This window comes from Thermobia domestica, chromosome 14 (assembly GCF_964235325.1).
Source record: "Thermobia domestica chromosome 14, izTheDome1.hap1.1, whole genome shotgun sequence".
In the NCBI taxonomy this organism is placed as follows: domain Eukaryota; kingdom Metazoa; phylum Arthropoda; class Insecta; order Zygentoma; family Lepismatidae; genus Thermobia; species Thermobia domestica.
The window spans coordinates 2,402,487-2,420,168 of record NC_137467.1 but is presented as its reverse complement, the minus strand read 5'-3'; the positions used below and the strand labels follow the sequence as shown (position 1 = coordinate 2,420,168).

Here is a 17,682-nt window from a genome sequence, read left to right as displayed (position 1 = left end):
TGTAACTATAAAGAGTCTAGAAAACAGCTTAACATCTGTTTTTAAAGTCTTAAGTATATTATTGTGTTTGCTAGCGTCCTTCGCAGGAGTGTTAAACAGGGATATTTTGTTCTTCTTCAAAGGTTGAAATATTGTTGTAGACGGTTTTACTAATACTTCCTCGATGAAACTGTGGAATAGCTTAATACCAGTCGACTGTGCCGAATAAATTGATGCATTAACTTGCTTGTCTACGATAATCCTGTTGTCGATGACAATAAGATCTTCACCTCCTAAAAATGGATTTCCAAACTGTCAATTTGTTGTAAAATGCTTGAACCTTCGCGACATATTTGACTTGATATGACTGGTACTGCTCATGATTGCGTCGATTGTTTACTTTAGATTTTAGCTGAATGCCACTCTCAAATTCCTGTATTAACTGACAGATTTCTGGCCTGGCAACCATCCAACGTCTTAGTGCCAATGGATTCTGCTTCAGCCATACGGCACCACCATCACCTTTCACTACTGCGTTATTTTGTTTATGTGCTTGGTCTATGCTAATTGCTGAGAAGATTTTGTTTGATTTTCTTATCATAAACTGTCCAGAAGAAAATGAGCGATGTATGCCTGGTAGTTGAGACTCTGCATCAAAAAGGTCTTTCAGATGGACCGGTAGCCAACGGGCATAGTTATGATGATCCAGGGCAAAAAACCAAGGAATCATGTCTTTTAAGCAGTCACAGTACAAAAAGAAGTTGCCTTCTCTAATTGAGCGAACAAAGAGAAGCAATAGGATTTCCATATCAAGACAAGTCAGCCAATATTTGAACATGACAATGTTTTGCTTCATTCCACATATCAAATTCAAGCTCACAACCAGACTGCTGGTAAATATCTTCCCACAAATGGTATAGTACTGCTGCAGTCACTTGGTGAATTCCTCTGGCTTTCTTTACGTGGGGTTATTTTGAGATAGCTTTCTGCAGCGTTAGAAGATGCAATATCAGCGCTGGAAATTGCAGCGCTTCATCCACTTCCTGACATCCACTGACTCAATACTCTGAGAAAGCTTGTTCGATGTGAAAGGCACCAAACATCACCATGAACTTTCTCTCACCATACATGTCTGGATAGTTTCACTGAATCACTTTTGATAATTCCACTGAATCGCTTTGCCATTTTCGATTGCCACCTTCACGTACTCAAATCTAAAAAAAAAATAAAAAATAAACAGAGATTAGTTGGGTATTGCTTTTGTTACAACGAGTTTATTATTATAAATTCATATAAAACACTGCACTTGTGATCAGGACGTTTTCTTAACGGAAAGTGCATATACTAACACGTTTTTAACACAAAAATTGCAATCCTTGACCTCAAAAACCTATAAATCGATACCAAACACTCAATTCCTGCGACGTATAACAGAAAAACTGTATCCGCGTAGCCATTTTGAAATATGGCCGCCATCTTGAATTTCTTTGCGTTTAGACGATGCCTCCCCGACTAAATTTCATTGTATAACCTTAAACATTATTTATACCAACTGGATGTTCTTATCACAATTTGCAGTTTTTATACACGTAGCACCTCAACTTAGTTATACACGTAGTTTCCTTATTTCTTGACATGAGTTCCAATACTGCATGAAACTTGCAATTCTCATTTAAAATCACTACCAAAACTTGGTGTCAAATTCCATACCTGTCACCACAAAATTCTGCTCATACCTACATGACGGAAGTATTACGAAGTCAGTATAACTGCATGCCGATAATCGCAGACCAAATAACACATTTTGCTTAGCGTTGACAAAACACGTTGCTTATTAACCCCCATCGTTTATCGTCTCAAAACTGATTTTACCATGCTGCTTATAATTTTCCACAAACTTGTTTTCAGCACGGTATTGCCAATGCCTTTTAAAATACGGCAACGATAATTTTCCATATAAAAATTTTCCAAAGTATAAAGAGTTTCCATGGGAGTTTACACAAAGCGTGAACAGAACTTAATAATTGGCATTTTCTTTCATTGTTGAAATGATTAGTTATTTCGACTCCAGTTGTTACAACGAAACTTTTTCTGGTGTCACACAAAATGTAGAAGGATACTATGGTCAATCGATTTGTGTTAGTGAACAAGCAAATCCATAGGCGGGGAAATCCCTTGATCGCAACCGTTCCGTACTTATGGGAACGGGGAGTAGGGACACTGGCAACACAATACATTGTGGATAATGAGACCAAACATGGAGCGAGTTCAATGAAAACATGCGTAGAAGTACACCATGTACTACAATGTGACATTATGTTCGACAATACTCTGACAAGTGAGGGCAGAGGATTAGCACATAACGACAGAGGAGGGGGGTAAGGGCAAGTAAAGATGGTCATATAATTGAGGAAACAGAAAAGCAAGACATAAGGGAAATGGTACAGTAATAATACATAGTCATGTAATCAATCACAAAATATAGATAAACTGTGGACGGCACCTTGAAGCAGAAGTGGAAGAAAGAGAACTATGGAGATTGTCTGTAGGGCCCGGACCTCTTCGCTCGTAACGTCCAATGTGTGTAGACTGTTGTATACATGAAGGTATTCATTTTCATTTGTTAATGATAATTATGATTATGATGATGATGATATAAAAGTAAAACAACAGTACATGTTCCTGTGTGAATGCACTGCAAACTTCAACACATCACTATACATTGAAAGATCAGATCAGGATGGTGGGGGCCGTTGCAATCTTGCCTTTCTACTCTCCACACATGTACTTGACCATGTTCATGATATATTACTATGGCACTTCCCTCAAGTCCGGCTTGTATGTGTTCATACCTTCTATGGAACTTTTCCCTTGGGCTATACTCGACGCTACTCACCCTCCTCCTCTGTCGTTATGTGCTACGCCACTGCCCTCACTAGTCAGAGTATTGTCGAATGTAATGTCACATTGTATTATATGTTTAACTACGCTTCTATGCATATTTCCATCCAACTCGTAACATATTTCGTCTTATTAACCACTACGTGTTGTATTGGCAGTGTCCTTAGTCTTTCCCCCATAAGTACGGAACGATTTTGATCGAGGATTTTTCTCGCCTATGAATTTTCGTGTTTACTAACGCAAATCGATTGACCATTGTCTCGTTCTACATTTCGTGTGACACCAGAAAAAGTTTCCTTGTTAGTTCCGTCACATGCCACAGCGGTAATTGGCAGAGTTAAAAATTTCTGCATGTATTCGTAAGCTTGTACACAAGAGTCACCACATTTAAAACGTCCAAACGAAAGTTTAGAAAAGAAATTCAGGTCCGTAAGATTCGAATTCCTCTCTGTCACTTAAGACTTCGGTACACCAACTACAAAACAATGCAAGAACTTGTAACAGATCTTCATTTCAATGTTTCTTAGGTTACTCTCCTTTCTTGCCCTTTTCTTTGATAATTATTTCGTTTAATTTGCTGCGATATTGTACAGTTTGTATTTGATGAAAGATTATGATATAAATATGTTTTATATTCCGACAATATTGAGTCACTGTTCTTATTTTCGTATTTCGTGTTAGAATAGTCATATTTGGAGCAACTTTCGCCATAAAGAATCATTTGCATCCTTGTACTTTGCAATCTGTGGATCATAGTTACAGTAATCAAGTTTCTCAAGCTCTCAACACTTGTATTTAGACATGTATTTTTGTTCATCATGTTCCAGTTATCTTGCATACCTAATAACTTGTTGTAGTTCCCTTGGAAAATTGAACAATACATACCGAGTTGGCAACGCTCCATTCCTTACAGCATTGAAGTTAATCACTTTGGATGTCCTCTGTAATGTGTATAATGTTAATAAAACTTCTTAAATACATTTGAACTTGTTTGTATTTATCATGAAAATGCGCTATTGTTTAGGTTTACTTTTCCTAAAATCTTCATTGTGCCACAACTTCTTATTCATACCTGTTAGTAGCAATATCTTCTGAGTATTTTATTCCTTCGGGAGTGCTATCTAATCTGTTTTCAAATTTTACAAAACAAATTTTTTTTTTCACTTGGGAAGCGATTCTGCGGAGTAGAGTTTAAAGAAATCTCCCTGATGAAACAAAAATCATTAGGTCAGTTGTCCTCATTCTCCCTAGCATTCTAACCCTGTATGAATTGACAGGGACTACTTCCTGACAAAGAGAAACTAACTAGAAGAAACTGTTCATCCCTGTCTGCAAAAATCTATCCTCCTCTAGCCTTTTCCCGAGAATTCTTGAAGATATAAAGCGAGTACTTTAATTTTTTGGATCCAAACTAGAAAACGGTTGTATTTTAGTTAAAGCAATTTATGAAATATTTCCTTTCGTAATCGTTAGAAGTAGGAAGAAAATTCACAAATAAGAATGAATGTTTCCTTATAGAGAATGCATATTATACTATATACACCTGTGCAGAACATAATTTTCCAAGTAAATTTCTCTTTCTGCCTCACTTTTACGTGACATATATCGATGACGCAAACCAAGATGGGAAAACGTGATAAGATGAAAATCACATTTTCTGTACAGAAACAATAACGTACACTGAAGTAAATGAAATATGTGATGGGATACCTACATTACAGAAGGAGGACATTCCACTTAAAAGTGAGTGTGATCATTTCATCATCAGGGAATGTGATCACGTGATCATCAGTGATCATTTCTAATAATAATACAATCTCTGCAACATTCTCCCATACTTCTTGCGAGGAGGTATTGAGTTGTGGTCCTAAGTACTATTGCTGCATCAGCGCTGTTAACTGCTGAATGGTATTTGATACACCTAAACTTAATGTAAGACATTTCTCCATAACATGTCTCACGGGCTCAATGGGAATTCAAGTCAAGAAAATGGGAAAGCCAGTACATTGGTGCAATATTCTTTCGCTTCAAGAACTCTATCATCTCCGCTGTTCGATGCGGTTGCGTATTATCATTCATGTGCATGAAGTTGTGGCGGGCTGCACCTCTGCAGAGACGCAATAGGAAAGGAGTATAGTATCACAATGACGTTGACTTATGAGTGTACCGCGTTAAAAAAAAAGGGACTGATCAATATGTCCATGAAAAATTATGCTTCTCCACAGAAAAAGAATTGATCACCAAAGTGATTATTTTAGACTATGTTCCTGGTTTCATTGTGTCTTCCCACTCCCCTTCTCATACATAAACGTCCAGAATCACTAAGACTGAATCGGCTCTTATCGACAAGAAGAACGCAACTCATTTCCTCCTAAGTGAAGATCAGGAATTACGTCGTTCCACAGCTTGAAGATGACTTGAGGCTAGAAGATGTGAAAAATGTGTTACGTAAAATGTTAATAATTACACATAAGGTATTGCCTCATGAAGAGTCAACTTTCTCAAAACGGTACTACATTTTATAATTTTATTCCAATAAAAGAGCTACCACTGTACAAACCCGTGAGGAAATTGCCTATGTTTATGAAAATGAACGTTTTCGAGGGATCAACGAAAAGATGGTTCAGTCACGTTCCTTCTGGAAATTTTGATGTCCGAGATGCTTCTAGAAGTGGACGACCAATCACATTGCAAGTATATGAGATTCTGGCAACCTTCGAGCAAGACCGGAATGTGAGAAGTCATTACGTCACCAATGACCTTAATATCTGCCACGAAAGAGTGTTAAGCTATTTGGAGAAAGCTAGCTACAAAAAGGAACTCGACGTTTGCTTACCATATATGCACACTAAATAACATTTACAAAATTGAGTTGAATTGAGTTGATTTTGAGTTTAACGTCCCGTTCAGCAGCGAAGCTATATAAGGCGAGGACCAACTGATTAACTTGGAATCCGAACCACATGAGCTCCCACCGGGAATCAAACCCGGGTCTCCCACGCTAAAGGCGCGTATGCAAACCGTTTAGCCAAAGAGGGGCTAAACATTTACTAAATTGAATTCACATGCTAATCTCTATTGAAATGTAACGAACTCCATCCTTTTCTGAAGTGGTAGATCACAAGAGATGAAAATGGATAACTAACCTCAACAATGTACGAAAAAGATTCTGATCGAAGCGGAAATAGTTTCACAGGTTGTGACAAAGTCACCCTGACTCCCGCAAAGGTTGTGCTTTGCGATTGCTGGAATTGAAGGGGTATCTCTTGACGAGCAGCTGCTGCAGGAGATAACGATACATAGGATCTGTACTGTTGACAATTAGCGCAAGTGTACCTAGCAATTCAAAAGAAGTGAACGAAACTAATCATCAGGAAGGGTGTTGTATGCCACACGTCAAACTGTATACATTTTTCGACCCATCATACACTGAGAAAACTTGATTGATAGGTCCTCCGCAAAGCCCGGTTCTTTCACCATTGGATTATAATTTGTTTCACACTCTGCACAATGTCTTGAATCATTTGTTAGTTTGAAAGAGGCCTGTGAATACTAGTGTAACATTCTTTTAAATACGAAACTACTAACCACATGGTGAAGAAATTATGGTATAGACAGGAAATTCAATAAAATGTTCTATACTTGGTAAAATAATGCCATTTTTGAATTACAATAAATGTATCCTCAATTGTGACTTACAAACTCCAAATACCCTTTACACAATTTCGTATATGTTTATTTCAATGTTTCCATGTCGGGTTTGAAAACTGTGTACGCAGTTCGTTATGTAATAGCATGTATTTTTAATAGCAAGAAAAGATATCTAGTTTAAATTTAGTTGAAAGTCCATATAGTTGCCAGTTAATGTGTCAGCACAGCATGGAAAAAATATTGTTAAGAGTAGTTAAGTTTCACATTACCTGTACTTTTACTTTCAGGGTTTAGTGATATCTAATGGATCTCTTAACGCTGAGTTGGAAATAGAAGGTGGATGCGAAGGATTGATGGCGATCACAGATAAACCCAATGACCTCGTACTTCGGCTGGTTAGTACATCCCTTGGATTTTATCCAATCAAGAAATGTCCAATTGCAGAGGTAAATATGCAGATATTGTATCTTAAATAAATATTGTACAAGTATGTGCTATGTATTATAAAGTATGCTTACTAAATGTCTATTTCAGTAACAAATTATTTGATTATGCTAACAGGTAAGTAGGCGACGTTGCTCAGTCATCCAAGAGGGAGTATATATATACTACGGAACAACACACTTGCAGCCCTCTTGAATGTCTTACTACGAGGAACTATTTTCAACGGGTACTTACCTTAAACTAAAAGTAATTTGTTGAGTTTTATTTTCATTTAGTAATCACCCATTACTTTTGAAATAAATCGCATTTTGAGCTAACGTACTTTTAGTCATACGATTAAGTGCTGCATGATCAATACTGATCGAGCAATTAATGAATAAGGTAGATTGTTAATCATTAGTAAAAAAATAAAAGCGGTACAAGTACTGAACCTTGTGGCACTTTGGCCTTAACCCTTGCAACAACAGAATTACCATTAATGTGTGCTACAAATTAATGTATGTGGAATATTAATTTTATCCATAAATGGATAAAACCGGATGCTTCCACCATAACGTGTGCTACAAATTTTTAATTGGAATGATTTAGTATTTTACAAACTTTTTATATTTGGGGGAGAGCGTAGCTTATTTGAAATTTGTAACGCTGTGTATTTAGACAATTTCAGGATGAATTTAATTAATTATTTTAGAATAAGAAATGTAATAATTAATTACTTGTGGATATTTTTGACATTATATAATAAGCTATTATGATTTAAAATGGTTTTAACTATAAAGATTTATTACATTTTAATAGCACAAAAATTTAATTATTATGATTATTTAATATTGTAAACGGATGAAGTATTTACAGGTAGTTTATCTTTGTTTAACTTTAAATGATGTTTTTTTATTATTTGATTTTAATTACAACTTTTGACTTTAGTTTTTGTTTTTAATCATTACAATCCTCTTTTGGGACTTAGCTGCTTCCTGGTTGTGGCGTAGAGCTTATCTCAGATCTCTTTTTGTAATCTTTTACTTATTTATTTTTGTATAGGAAAACTTTTTATAATTGTGGTGTGATGCCGATGTTATTTGTTTTTATTTTTTTAAGTAGTATGAATATTACTTTTTTGTTTTATAATAAATAACATAAATTAAACAAACACATGTAAGGATTTTGGGTATTTTACACCATTTTCCGGAAAAAAATTTGGAGTTTTTCTAACTAATACTTAAATAATCTAAAGCTCTTGTCTTGTATACTGTAGTACGCCATTTTCTTTTCCTTTTTTTTAAAAAAATGAATTTTGTGTGTTCAATACAATCGATGCCTTAGTTGGGTCACAAAATTTGTCTTGAACATAATATATATTTTCAAAACTTCTTCAAACTTTCTTTATTAATGAACGGATGGCACCAACGATGGATTTATTGTTCGTAAAACCAAACTAGGAATCACTGATTACGCTATGTTCATCAACATACTCATAAAACTGCATGTGCCCTGCAATTTCACGATTTATTGGACGTTTTCGGACCTTTTTTATAGTCAATTGTGAGTGGTAACATTTATAAAAACTGGGGCAATTTTGTTTTGTGACAGACAATGGTTAATGCAATGGGTAAGGAGAAAAATAATATGATCAATCATATTTTGATTACATTGATTGATAATTCATAAAGAACCATATTATTTGAATATTTAAGACGATTTATGGTGTTCAAAATCACTGTGGGAGATGCATTTATACACATAAAATTACCTTGTACATGATTCAATTTGATTAATTGGATTACCGGCAATTACATCATTTTGTTATGCACTTCAAATACAGAGTTCATAAAGTAATGATTGAAATATTATTGGAAGGAAAGAACAAAACTGGATTTCTTTCAATAACGAACTAATTAATATTGACACCTTTATACTTTTATTTTTTTATTAGCAAGTAAGTCAGTTTTTGTAGATTTATACTGTTTTTAGCTTCGTTAACAACATGCTTATATCTTTTTCCAGCTCTCAGATATATTAATTTAGCCACTTTATATATATATTCTCTTGTAAAACTTCAAGTACAACATGGCATTACACTTCATTAAAAAGTAAAGGGGTTACAGTTATTTTAGTTTTCTTAAGTATCTGTTTTCCTAAATAATTACTATTAACTTTATAATTTTTTTTGTAAGTTGAAGAATAAAAACGTTAAAACTACACAAAAATAAATTCAAAAACACGTTCGAAAGTGTACGTTAGAATCTGCTATTCCTGTTAATATGATTGAAAGAAATATATAACGAAGAGTAAAGCTTACTAGTATTATCATTGTCAATTCTCGGAAAAAATCACATATTTCTTCTTGCCTAGAGTTGAGCTTAACTGTCATCATGGCTATCACCAAAGAGATTAGGTATGCTGAGGACTATGATTTGTCACTAATATCTGCCATTTTGAACGTTACTTTTCACACACAAAATCTATAACACTGAAGGCTAGACTTAAAGGCATCGAGGACTGTCGCAATTCATCTCAGTGGTTTCGAAAATTATGAATTTGACGTTAGTATTCATCGTTTACCATTATGTTTACATATCGCCCTCTTTTTCTTATAAAACTGGACTTTAAGAAAACACTGGAAGACTTGTCCGTTTGTTAAAATATGGCTCACGTACCGACTTCCCTTTTCTCAACATCACGGCCTCGATTTGTACGTGAGATACTTCATACAACACTTTACCTCTAACTTGAACAAAGTTGAAAATCGAAAAAAAAAAGCTGTTTAAAATGCAACTGGTAAAGTCTATCTATGTACAATGCTTGGTGGCTACAAGTAACTTCTTTATATGTGAAAATATGGACATTTTGCACATATTATTATTAAATATTTTCCCCGATTGATTAAACTTAACAATTTTTGGCTCACAATGTGATTTATTTCAAATTTTCTCTAGTAATATGATGTATGTCATTTATATGTTTATGTCAATAACTCCCTCTCTCTCTCATATATATATGGATTACAAGCCAGAAATTCGCGTGACATATCATACGTGGAATGGGAAATTGAAACAATATCCCTACAATGAATATTAATATCCCTTCAGTCGTCAGATTTATGAAACAAATTCCTAAATTACACAAAACTGCAAGACCTGATTGAAATTTAATGATTTATGTCTAGTATATTCATCTCCATTTCATTGTTTCCCGAGAAAACTTATTAATAAGAGTACTTAAAAGGAAAGAAAAACTTGTTAAGTGTGTATTAATTATGTAATCTTTTGTCTTTATTACGGGAATAAGTACAGAAAGTTCATCGGGCTACAGATTCTTAAAGTGCATTTATTCTATGAAAAGCCGTACAGTCACCACTAGTTACTTTTGTTGGACACTTTCCTTGTTCTCAGTAGTGACGGATCTGACGTAGGGTATCTCGTTCAACGTATCGAACGTTTTTACATAATTTAACATTTCAATTTTCAGTCCATATTTACCATACTTTCAAATATTTAGGATCAATATTAACAGACGAAAATCATATTCATGAAGAAATTAAATGTCGACTAAAAGCAGGGAATTCGTGTTACTATTCGGTTCAAAATCTCTTGTCGTCGCGAATTCTGTCGAGGAATTTGAAGCTTAAAATATATAAAACGATAATCATGCCTGTTGTTCTGTATGGTTGTGAAACATGGTCGCTTACTCTGAGGGAAGAACATAGACTGAAAGTATTTGAGAACAGGATCCTGGGAAGAATATTCGGACCCAAGAGGAACGAGAATGGGGAATGGCGGAAGCTTCATAACGAGGAACTACATAGTTTATACGGTTTACCCAACATTGTTAGGGTCGTCAAGTCTAGGAGGTTTAGGTGGGCAGGTCATGTAGCTAGAATGGAAGAAAGTAGAAACGCTTTCAAAGTCTTGACTGGTAGACCCATATGAAAACGACCATTAGGAAGACCTAGGCGCAGATGGGAGGACAATATTAAGATGGATCTCGCAGAGATAGGAATACAAAGTAGAAACTGGATGCAATTAGCTAAGGATAGAAGTAAGTGGAGAGCTTTTGTGAACGCGGCACTGAACCTCCGGGTTCCATAGGCCATAGAGTTAGTTAGTTAGTTAGTCCATATTTATCTGGTTTCGAATTCATGTAAACCCTAAAACAACATCGGCCCCGAAAACCTAAAAACTGTTCATCGATCATACAATGTTCCCAGGAAGTACAGAACACTTTGCAGCTTTGAAACAAATCCCAAATAATTGGAACAAGTGCAAGTTTGTCCTTTTTCTTTCACTTTTCCCTAGATGACGCATCACCGAATCGAAGTCGTGAAATGAAAGGAGAAAACGTTGTTCTGGAATTGTTGTTCGGCAGAGTTAGGTACGAGAGATATTTTTTTAACTTCCAATGGAGCATAACACACGCACACAAAAAATGTGAATCACAAAGTTATTTTATTGCTATACGTCAAGCACAATTACAGTTGTTTCTCAACGGAGTCACCATAAAGATTAAGGTAATTGTCATATAGATGAACAAGCTTTCGAATACGCTCTTCATAAATGGTTGCCGCCTGCGTATGTAGACCAAACGTTCAGCAACAGGAAAACCAAGGCGACTGTTTTCTGGAATCAAAAAGATGTGTTTCTTGTGGAGTTTATGGAGCCAGGGACTAGGATCACTACAAATGTGTACTTCCAGATTACGTCACCATACAAAACAAGAGAAGGGGCATGCTGTCATCTGGAATTGTTTTGATCCATGAGAACGCGAAAGCTTACTGCTGCCGTAACCAGGCAGATGCTTGCCCAGTTTCAGTGGGCAGTGTTCCAGCACCAGATCTAGTGTCTAGTGACTTTTATCTCTTTCGGCTGCTGAATCAAGGTCTGGGAGGACAACACTTTCGCACCAATGGAGAGCTTCAAACTGTTGTGAAGACCTATCTCCATACGCTGGTGACAACCGTTTATGAAGAGGGTATTTGAAAGCTCGTTTATTGATATGGCAAATGTCTTAATCTTTATGGTGACTATATGGAGAAGTAACTCTAATTGTGCTTGACGTTTGGTAATAATATGATTTTGAGATTCACATTTTCTGTGTGTGTGTGTGTTATGCTTCATCAGAGGGTGAAAAATAGCTCTCATACCTACACCAAGGTCCCATAATTCTCTTGTTGTATTGTTTTTACTTTTTCACTCAAGTAAAGTAAACTAATAAAGGCCAAAATTTCCCCTTCATCCGTAGAGTAGTAGTAGTATTGCAAGGATCTTCTCTCATTCTGCACTTTGATAATTTTCTATCAATTGCTTCTCTTTCGTAATAATATTATCGATTAAAAGACTCCATGCTTCAAATGGAGTACTCAGATGTCTTGCTGCACCTTTCGCTCCAGGTAGTCGCGTAACAAGATTCCTTTCCTGTGGTCTTCCTCTTCTCTCAGGTTCCTGGTAACATCACTGATGACCATTTCTTCCTTTAATGACAGACATATTGCTTTGACACCAATAGCAATTTTCATCAGTATCATCTACATTAACTTCTTCAGAATCTTCTGACTCCTCAAAAACGATATCGCGATCTTCATCACTATAATCCCCATCAAATAAATTTTTATCATCTGGCTCCTCATTTCCACTGTCGTCTTGAAAAATATTTCTGATTAGTTTGTTATTCAAAGCTATTTTGTTGAAAGCAAGATTTTTAGTAAAGTTTTTTTGGTGAGGATCAAATTTATTCATAAAGGTCACACAGTCAAAAATACTAACGTCAATAAAAAGTAATTGTTAATTATTACCATGGGGTCTGGATAACCCCAAGCACATTTAAGCTGCTTACGACACGACGCCCAAGAATTAATTAATGTCACCATATGTACTTCGCATTTGTTAGTGTTGGCAACTGAATTTACATAAAACTAAAAATCCTTTATATAAAGGAATTAAATGTATGTGTTTAATATTAGGTTTGAGTGGGGCTCGTCAGACCCATGGTATAATTTCAGGGTTAATTTTACTTTGAGCTACAAGGAAAGCTTTTATCGACCAGATAAGTAACGTGTTTTAAAGCTTTACTTAACAAAATTTCAATTATACTTAACAATATTTTTTTTTACCAGAAGCTTAGGAGTAACATTTTTGTCGATCTGACGTGGTTTCTGAAAACCGGAGAAATACTTTTCTCTTTGTAACAAATGCATTTGTTCATAATGTTATGTGATTTAGAATGTTGATTAACCATGTTTAAAAATTTCAATTATTTAACCCATAATGGCATGTGCATTACGTTATTTCAGTCCGTTACATGACAACAAATTTACTTCAAACCAAATTGTGATTTGATCATGTTGAAGATAGTCACGGTGATAACTTCCAGACCAATTAAATTGGCGACCGTTATCATCTAAGGTAGTTTTCCTCTAATTTGAGATTTCAAGCTGTGGACGATTACTGAAAATTCCTTAAGATTCACATAGTAAATACAATGAATACATTTGCGCAATATATATATGCTATCTGTAATAAAAGGATGTTTGTTGCACAGGGTAATAATAATTTCTTCTTATAACACGGGAAATACCATTTACATCTCTTGAAAGTGCCCCTATATCCTGCTGCAGAAGTGGCAGAAAGAATATTGTCAATTAGACCAATTCACTAGGCATTACCTGCACAATTAAAGAAATAAATGATTTTGTAGCAAACGCAATATTTCACAAAATAATCTCAAACTTTTTCATCAAATAATAGAAATAAAAATATGGAAATAATAACTTCAACAAATATTTAATCAATGTAAAGGTATTGGATGTTACGTTAGGACAATTTGTTATGTTACGTCAGTCTTGACATTTTACAATGGAAATATGATGCCTATATAAGTGGATGTGCTTCTGGAAGTAAACCAAATAATAAATGTCTTAATCTTGTGTAGAGAAGGTAACAAATATACTAAACAAGAAAATGTTGGTAAGAAACAGATTGGGTCAAATGGAGAGTGCAGTAGGGAAATCATGAAAGTCACAAATCTTTGAAGTGGATAGAACTAACTTTAATGTTGAAGCACGTGTAAACCCGATTTCTAATTAAAAATCTTCCAATTTTCTATGTTTATATAACCGTTAGCAATTTCATTACAATAATTTAAATACTTGCTTACATTATTAAACAAACACTTTATCTCAGTTACTCCTGTTACCATATATAACTAAGGAATATGAAATTACTTCATATAATTTTGCTTTACATTTTCAGTTTTAAAATGGTCGAATTCAATACAAGAGGAAGACCAATATGTTAAAATCACATTCTCAAATGCAGCCACTGCTTTTCCATCAAGTACAAAATTGCATATAACATGTAAAGCTACTACAATCGAGTGAAAGCACTAGAATCAAATGTAAACCTATCTAAGTATTTGGAGTATTATTTACAGAAGACATACTTTTACTATACGTTACTTACTTTACGAAAAAAAAAAACATAATTATTCCACAATTGCAAGAGGTTTGAACACATAATGTAGTTTTGTATCGCTCAGGAAAAAATGTTTTTTGTCTTAACTTTATTCCTTTTTTTAGTTCCTTCTCCTCCTCAAATGCTTTAATGTAGATCTGAATGTGAGATACTATATGAATAAATAATGACATGTTTTCTCTCATTATTTATCTGAATTTGGCAAAAGAAGTGTGTTTTGAAATTAAAAGCATGGCTGAAATGCGTTTACCTGCTATATGGTAAGCTAAAGGTCAAACATAAAATAGCCAAATTTGATAGATAGATAATTTAGGAGTCTTCACTTAAGATACTACCATATTAGTAGTAAGCACAGCATGAGTAATAACATCTTATTGGTCCTTTATTTGTAGCACTAAGAGATCTCAGTTCGATTTGAAAGATGGTAAAATAATTAGTTTTCTTAAATACAATCATTCATTTCCAATGAAAATAATAACAGTTAAATCTCAATGGTTTTTTCCTAAACCCTAATCTTAAATAGGAGAAGAACACTAATTCATACACTATAAATATTGTTTTATTTCCTGACGAAGATACTGGCGTGTGTACATTGCGTTGACTTGGTCCTTTTTGTGTACGATAAATTTATATATATTGAATATTTTTGGTCTCTACTCTGAGGGAAGAACATAGACTGAAAGTATTTGAGAACAGGATCCTGGGAAGAATATTCGGACCCAAGAGGAACGAGAATGGGGAATGGCGGAAGCTTCATAACGAGGAACTACATAGTTTATACGGTTTACCCAACATTGTTAGGGTCGTCAAGTCTAGGAGGCTTAGGTGGGCAGGTCATGTAGCTAGAATGGAAGAAAGTAGAAACGCTTTCAAAGTCTTGACTGGTAGACCCATAGGAAAACGACCATTAGGAAGACCTAGGCGCATATGGGAGGATCATATTAAGATGGATCTCGCAGAGATAGGAATACAAAGTAGAAACTGGATGCAATTAGCTAAGGATAGAAGTCAGTGGAGAGCTTTTGTGAACGCGGCACTGAACCTTCAGGTTCCATAGGCCATGGAGTTAGTTAGTTAGTTAGAATATTTTTGGTCTCACTCGATAGAACAGATGGTGTTCCAAGACCACTTGGTACATATGGAACAAGTACAATTAGTTTTAATCATTTATAAATATTATAAGTGCAAAGTAGTGCTTCTCTCGAATTAAATAACTAAACAACAATTCGGTAGTTTATTGGAGTACAAAATTTATCTCGCAATTTAATATGTATCTAATATCTAATATGGCCTTTAAGAAAGTTTGGTAAGTCTACCTAACCTTTCTTTCTTTTGTATCTGTGTTGGAAAGAGTTAACAATGACTTGTTATTTCTCTGTTCCAGGGTGTATTGGATCACGGAGCAGACAGGTGGGGAGAGGATCTGGATATGAATCGCGATAAGATCGAGAAGCTAGTGGGGGACATAACCATCAAAGTAATCCTTTTCAACGAAGAAGACACCATGGTCGTATGCTTGTATGCGGATGGAAAGGTGGAAAAACAGGAAACCTCAGCACCAGCATTGCCTGGTCGTTAAATCCTTCCGTTGAATGTGTATTAATAAGCCAATTCAAAATGAAGTAAATTGTAGAGATTCAAAATAATAAGGCACCAGGAATATTGTGTTTGTCTTTCTAAAAGATATCTAAAGTATCACCAGTAAATAATAATGGAATACATATTTCTGTATACTACTATTATTAAAGGAATTTTTCTACTCTTCTATGAATTGATTTGTTACAGGAATGAGTAGATAAATTTTCAACAACATATACTAGTTACGGTATTACATAAAAATATACAACTATGTGCACATATCACTACAATAATATATATTTGTAATCTTTCAAGCAGAGTTTTAACTTTTTCCACTTCGAAATCGTATATCGTTTACGTCAACTAGAATGCAGTTAATTGCAAGAACAAGTAATTGTAAATGATATTATTAATTTAGCAAGTAACTACAATATGTTTTAGTTTCTACATGATAAAGATGGTTAATGTCTATGAAAGCACACAATTTACGAAGAAATATAAAGCATGATGAAACATTAATACAACATTCTAAATTTCCTACTATACAGGGGCAGATCCAGGCTGAATGTTTGGGCGGGGGCTGCAGTTCAAAGTCGATAGGTTGTATTTTGCATTTATAATCCAAAGTAAATATTCTTAGCGTAGGTTTTATTTTTAAAATAAAAAAAAGTTTCCTATCCTGGATTCGCTCTTGCTACTATAGCATTCGTTGCAATAAATATTTTACTAAATTTTGATACCAAAGTATCATTGAGACAATTTTGTAGCATCATTGTACAATATGTTCTCAATGTTGACTTTACATAGGTAATTAAATATTAAAACCGTTTACTGGTACAAGTACGTTTACTATAATGTAACAAACATCATCTATTGGTTACTAAATGGAACTAAATTGTGTAAGGTCTTTTTAAAATGGGCAAAGAATGTCAGAAATAGAGAATAGAACACATCCCATTATACAACATACTTCACTAATCTCACAATGCTTGAAGAAACGTTATAAAGAATTTCTTCATCTATGCAATCTATTTTCACTGAGAAAAATTTTCATAGAAAATTTAACAGTAAAGACATGTAAAGTTGATTTTTTCGTAATTCCGTACTTCAATTACGTACATTTGGACTTGAAACCATTATAATGTTAATTTATCATGTGGCGAAATGGAAATACAACATGCTGCATTTTGTCTTTTATGAAACATCTGTAGTACGCAATAAATGTACGTAACGACAGAAAGGTTTTCAGTTCTGTAATGTTAAGAATACATTCCAGACTGGACAGAAAATGTGACGTAATCCACGAGAGATAAATGTCTTTCAGGAATGAAATTATTACAGGTTATCCTATCCAGTACGTGTTTTTAGACAAGAGTAAGGAAAATATCGCAGGAAGAAAAACAAATAGTCTTTGTAATGCATTTTTTACATTATAATGTTAAAAGAAACTCAGTAATGTGAAAATGTTCGTAGTAAAGTGCAAACTTCACGTCAGTACTGAAATTTTGTCATGATAATGAGACCTACCCATTCTACACTGCAAAGATCAAACAAATCCGTACTTTACAGACATTATGCAAGGAGACGAAATGTTTTATCATTACTTTTAAAAGACAGGCTAAGGAAAACATGATTACGTACTATTGCTACGTACAACTGACCT

The 17,682-nt window shown here is 34.6% G+C and overlaps 1 protein-coding gene across 1 annotated transcript in view; it reads left to right on the top strand.

The window, feature by feature from the left end:
• LOC145670551 (uncharacterized) overlaps positions 1 to 17,409 on the top strand; it is a 43,569-nt gene extending 26,160 nt beyond the window's left edge. Inside the window, exons 3-4 of the mRNA XM_081739357.1 lie at positions 6,819 to 6,977; positions 15,826 to 17,409. Of these exons, the coding sequence (XP_081595483.1) occupies positions 6,819 to 6,977; positions 15,826 to 16,020 (354 nt within the window). The 3' untranslated portion in view covers positions 16,021 to 17,409. The remainder of the gene's footprint in view (positions 1 to 6,818; positions 6,978 to 15,825) is intronic.
• Positions 17,410 to 17,682: the final 273 nt, after the last annotated feature.